This window comes from Choristoneura fumiferana, chromosome 26 (genome assembly GCF_025370935.1).
Source record: "Choristoneura fumiferana chromosome 26, NRCan_CFum_1, whole genome shotgun sequence".
NCBI classification, from domain to species: Eukaryota; Metazoa; Arthropoda; class Insecta; order Lepidoptera; family Tortricidae; genus Choristoneura; species Choristoneura fumiferana.
In genome coordinates this window covers 3,604,827-3,610,826 of record NC_133497.1, presented here as the reverse complement: position 1 = coordinate 3,610,826, position 6,000 = coordinate 3,604,827, and the positions used below count along the sequence as shown (strand labels likewise).

The window sequence follows — 6,000 nt, the reverse complement described above, 5'->3', positions numbered from 1 at the left end:
ATCTATATTTCAGTTTGTATTTTCATTTTAAAGTATGAGATGTCAACATGACATTAGTAGCACAAAGGTTCCACCCATTCATGGTCAACAGGTCACGATTTAATTTATTCGACAGTGAATGCGGCATAAATGTAGACTGACCGTGAGGTGTCGGCGCGGGCGCAGGCGTGCGTGAGCCGCTGCGGGCGCAGCCGGCGGCCCGCCAGCCACACGTCGCCGCGCGCCGCGTGCGCGACCAGCGCCGGCGCGCGGGGCACATGGCCGGCGTCAGCGGCGCCCCGCAGCCCAGGTGGAGCGCGCGGGCACCAGCGGGGGTCTGCGACGTTATTGTACATTTTATGACATTTGAGTAGACTACAGTCAAATCAATGGTGCGTGTGAAGTTCCCAATCCGCACTGGGCCCGCGTGGGAACTATGGCCCAAGCCCTCTTGTTCTGAGAGGAGGTCTGTGCCAGCAGTGGGACGTATATAGACTGGGATGATGATGATGATGATGATGATGACAGTCTACTGTAGGCATTGGATACCTACATGACGTATGTATTTCATATCTTGATGTACGATTCGAAAATTTAGAACAGAATTTGGGCATTTAGTGCATAGTTAATGGAGTATTGCATCTAAACATGAATAAAATAATTAAAAGAAAGGTTTTTTACGTACAACTCAAATAACTTTGAAAATATTCGTACAATCTTAACACCATTATAGTTCTTTAACTGCTTCACTTTATCTTTCTTTAAACCACCTATATCATTAGCATTTAATTAATATCTCATTTTACCTGTCCACCTTCTCCTTCATCGCAAGCGAATAACGACGAAGAGCACGGAAACAGCTTCCATAACAATTGCTCTTCAGGCGAACTTTATCGTACAAGTTTAGTAACCTCACTGTAGCTTCCACAAGCCACCGAAAAGAAGTGCCCATTGGGGAAAAATTACATATTTGTCTGGCTCGCTCACCTGTACTCCTTCTCCCTCATCGCAAGCGAACAGCGACGAAGAGCACGAAAACAGCTTCCATAGTGCCTTCGCGAGATCACTATCGCACTAGTTCAGCAAAGCTCACTGTAGCTTCCCACAAGCCACCTAAAAGAGGTGCCATTTGGGAAAAAATAGATTTTTGTCTCGCTCACCTGTCCACCTTCTCCCTCATCGCAAGCGAACAGCGACGATGAGCACGGGAACAGCACCCGCCCGCTCGGGTGGAGTTCGTAGGATGCTATACCGCAGGCGGCTACGCGTTGCCGCTCCCATAGCAACTGTTCTTCGCGCGACCACTTGCCAGAGTTGACGCCGAGGGCGACGTTGGATTCGATCAGCGGCTTCCACTCTAGTCTAGAAAGATGAGGGCCACTTTTAGTATAGAAACCCATAAAGGGAGTAATAAAACCCTAAGCCAACTTTTTAGTAAAGAAACTATTGGGGTTGTCTATTTTCTTGTTTTGATTAATATTCCTCATTAGTAGTTAATTATCATATTAATAAGCCTTTTTATTCTGAACTTCTTTTCGCCTTTTTGCCTCTTGGCATAGGCCTCCTATAACATTTTACATTGGGATCTGTATCTGTCACATGCTATCCTTCTCCGATGATGTCCAGCTGTGAGTTATGTCGTCTTCCCATCTAGTTTATTGGCGTCCTCTACTTCTCTTGCCATCTCTGAGATACCAGTCAGTAAGAATTATGCACCATTTCTCCTGTGGATGAACTTTTGTTGGTCTATCCGGGTTGTTATGTCAACAACTTTGGTTTTATCTCTCGTTATTAGTTATGGCTATGGAACTATAAAGTTATCTAACATGAGCTATACCAGTCATTGACCTGATAATCTAATGAATGTTTACAAATAAATCTTATCATAGACACATTTTGTTGTTATGAGAAACTTTATTGAATAGTGTCAAATCATTCAGAATCACCTGACCCCTGTAGGTGCCACAAAAATCACAAGGGCTACAAATCAACATATTTGTTAACTTTGTCATATAAAAATTGAAAATCATGTAGAAAATATAGCTCTTATTACTATTGTGGTACAAGGGCCTGATATGACCTCTCTAAATATAAGAACAGTCAAGGTTGAGTCCAACAATGTTAGTAAGATATAATGTCCAATTAAAGTTTCGGTTTTGGCTTAAAACTCGTTTTTTTATGGAACAGGGGGCAAACTAGCATACGGACACCTGCAACACCATAAGAGTCACATGCGTTGCCGGCCTTTTACAAAGGTAGGTTTCGATAAATTGTGTATAAAAGTAGCCTATGTGTTATTCCAAAAGTCCAACTATCTACATATCAAATTCCATCCACATCTATCCAGCCGTTTTAGTTTGAAAGAGTAACAAACATACACACACAAACATATACTCACAAACTTTTGCATAAAAGTTTGTGTGTGTGCTATTAGTAGTATTCATATCATAATCATCATAGGCGTATATAGAGGGGGGGGGCGGGTGGGCCGTGCCCTCCCCAGGATGTTGGGCTACTGATTCAAAAATCTATAATACTGATAGCTTTACACAAAAAACCCGGCCAGCCCCCCCCCCCCCCTTTAAAAATAACCCACCAATGATAATCATAAATTACTTTAACAAAGCAAAAGTTGCATTATAACTTTCACTTTCTTTGTCATACAATTATCTGCAATTCAAAGCAGCCTATTAATTATGCAAAGATTAATAAACATAATGCATTGTTGCTGTTTCTATATCTGAATTTTCTATATCCTGAAGATACAAAGAACATAGTAAAAGAGTGGTGTACCTAAGGAAGGTGTCCTACTTGGGAAATATGACAATTTCTGAAAAAATTTACCTTTTTCAGTTGTCCACTTATTAAAAAAAAAAACTGACAATATTTCAACACAAAAGATGAGTAATATTGCGTTTAAATATATACAAAAGGTAAAGGTGATAAAAAGTATCCAATAGAAAGTTTCGATGTGGTTACAAAATTATGATTTTTGCCTTACAAGATTTCGTGATGTTTTCCTGCGGCGAGAAATGGTGGATGTTTTATGCAGTTTATGTTTTATGATCTCGTCCTTAGTGTTAATAATTTCCTGACAAAACTGATTTCTTGTCAATTTCATGACGGGACCACTTTTTGAGAAATACCAAAAAAAAAACTAGGTATATCTATAAATATCCTGCCATAAAAAATATAAGATCTGCAATGCCACAACAACTTAGAGATCTTACTTACTAATTGATGTTGTTGGAACTGTATTATATGTTATAGTTTTTTTAATAAAGTTATTATTAGCACCATAAGGTCGGGGTACTTTGGGCCTGAAGGGTAACTTTGGCCCTTGGGATTAACTCAGTCCTGGTTTTATTATTGCTTTGAGAATATGGCTCTTTGCCATGTGGTTGGTGTTGTGATCAATCATGTTTTTGTTTTATTTATTTTAGGTTTTTATATGGTTTTCATGGTCAAAGTATCCCTCCCATGGGTCAAACCTTGGTATTTATTGTGAGCTACCATGTGACATCATGCTGTGTGATACTTTTTAGCTAGCTTTTTGTAATTCATCTATGTGTTTGGGTGACAATGCAAGTACAGGTTGTCAACAAAAAATACAGTCACTAAAAAAAGCTTGCACTAAAAAATCCAATAGGAAAGTTAAAAAAAAAATCTGATTGTTTTTTTTTATATACTAGGGATGGGCCGAAATTCGTTTTACATCCGGTTTAACCAAATTTCGGCAGCTTGAGCCGAATTTTGTTTAAATGCCGAACATTCGGCACTACAAAAAAAAACCTACTTATACTATTTTGACTGAAATTAATAGAAACCATTATTTCTGTCTTATCAGTAAAATATGCATCAAAAATTAAATAAACTTAGTACCTATTCTTTTAATAAACATTTTGATTGTATTTGTAAATTGAATTAAAAAAAATGTTTTTGGTTCACAATTTTGACAAACTTAACATAGAGAAGTATTTTTAATTATTGAAGGGTGTTTTCAACAATCAAATCTAACAATCTTTTCCTTATCTATTAACTTTTTTTCAAAATTTACTACAGGCAGGTTATTGAACCGTAGTTTGGCCGAAATTCAGCCGAATTTTTTATTATTACCGAATGTTCGGTTCTTATTCCGTTCAAACCACATTCAACTAATCTCTATAATGTACTGAAATTAGAATGTTAAAAAACCAGAACAGTATAGCTGGGAATTAGGAAATTTTGCATTACCAAAGAAAGAAAGAAAATAATATTTATTGCCCATAAAAAAAAACATACATATTAGTGAGAAAATACATGCTCAGCTATGAGGCAAAAGGCTCAGCATGTGCAGTAATGAGCTCATCGTGCTGATTTTCAGCCTGCAACTTTACACAGCATTATAGACATTACACGAGATGGGTAGGACTTAACTTAAAAAGTCAGAAGTAGTAAGAAGTCTACTTTATTCTTAACCTCTTGAGGCCCACGTCAAATTTCGATTATTAGAATTTGAAACCTAATATCTTGTGTTGTGAATAAATAAATGTTAAAAAAAAAAAAAAAAAAAAAAAAGACAATTGCTTTGAGATATGTCCTAAATTTAGGATGTTGGGCCTCAGGAGGTTAAAAAAATATTGGCAATGCACATGTAAATCTATTTATGTTACAATGTCCTTGGGCAGCAGTTAATGTTTAAAAAAACTGTACATGTATGTTATGGCTCTCTGCATATCTCTGTTTCTGTACTGCTTAACATGTTATGGTGTTCAATAATAAGACATTGAATTGAATTGTTTTCGTTCGACATGGATTCTTAATGTCATAAAAATAAAAGTGTATTACCTGGTATTGTTAGCATGGGGTGTATGTGTCACATCTGTATAGAGGAGAGTTATCTCCCACCCATTCTGCGGGGTCCGCAGGAAGTAGATCCTCGTCTTCCCGTTACCAAGTTTCCGGAATGAAATTGCCATCGGAACCATTGTAGACAGAGATGACAACTCCTTCCTTAGATCGTGAACGGCCTGCCTCACTTCCGCCCAAGTGTATCTTTTAGACGGCACCCGCACAAATTCCCCGGCCGCAGCCCCATCCCCAGCTTCCCGCACCTCCATTTTAACAATTTCCATGAGAAAATACACCAAAACAGTAATTTATTCACACCACGAATTCATGATGATATAACAAAAACTTTAAACAAAGGAAACCGCGTCGTTAAAGTAGCGCGAACCCGTTGATAATATAATTAAACTAATATAACGACTATATAAATAACGTAACAGTCATTATAGAACGTAATTAGGTGATAATTGATTTAATATTTGCCTAAAAATTGAGCCAACACACTCGTTTTTGACGGCCGAAATCTTCCGGTGTCTTCAATTCAAAGCAGCCAACATAAGGAGGGTTTGACATTTCAGTAGAGTTGCTAGTATCTTGTTTTGAAATCGCTTAAAAATTAATACGATTCTAGGCTTTATTTTTCATATCACAGTTTTAATGAAATTATTGGTTTTTCGGGCCTGTAGATAATGCATCGTGAGTTTTTCAAAATGTAGGAAATATGATTTAAGTTTATAAAATATATATATTCATAAAGTTAATTAGTGTCAAAAAATTTATTTACTTATTTATTTTACGTTTTCCTATTTATTTTAAGTTTTCTATTTACATGACTCTACTCTGGATGGATGGATGGATGGATGGACTCTACCATTTTGGCCCTATACTACGAAGTATCAAATGAGAACTTCGTATCTTGCCGTCTCACTGACGCTAATATTATTTTATTTTATTGAGAGGGACGGCGGCATGACATGAACTTTGATTTTCGAATTTCATGTCTTAGTTACATACCGTCCGGGAATCGGTTGAGAAATGCGACCTGTGGAAAAAAACAGATAGCCAGCGGACCGGATTGACATACGAAAGCATTTTTGTCGAAGCTGAAGCAGAGACGCTTCGCTCACATTCCGTGCTTGTGTTGATTTATACTGTGAAGGATCACGCATCACTAAGTAAACATTGAGGTTCTAG

At 37.6% G+C, this 6,000-nt stretch overlaps 1 protein-coding gene across 1 annotated transcript in view; it reads right to left on the bottom strand.

Moving 5' to 3' along the window:
* The window catches only part of LOC141443099 (uncharacterized), a 6,717-nt gene extending 1,367 nt beyond the window's left edge, over window positions 1–5,350 (bottom strand). Inside the window, exons 1-4 of the mRNA XM_074108311.1 lie at window positions 4,807–5,350; window positions 1,140–1,341; window positions 967–1,053; window positions 142–316 (exon numbers count right to left, since the gene is read on the bottom strand). Coding sequence (XP_073964412.1) covers window positions 142–316; window positions 967–1,053; window positions 1,140–1,341; window positions 4,807–5,093 — 751 coding nt within the window. The 5' untranslated portion in view covers window positions 5,094–5,350. The remainder of the gene's footprint in view (window positions 1–141; window positions 317–966; window positions 1,054–1,139; window positions 1,342–4,806) is intronic.
* Between the last annotated feature and the right edge of the window lie 650 nt (window positions 5,351–6,000).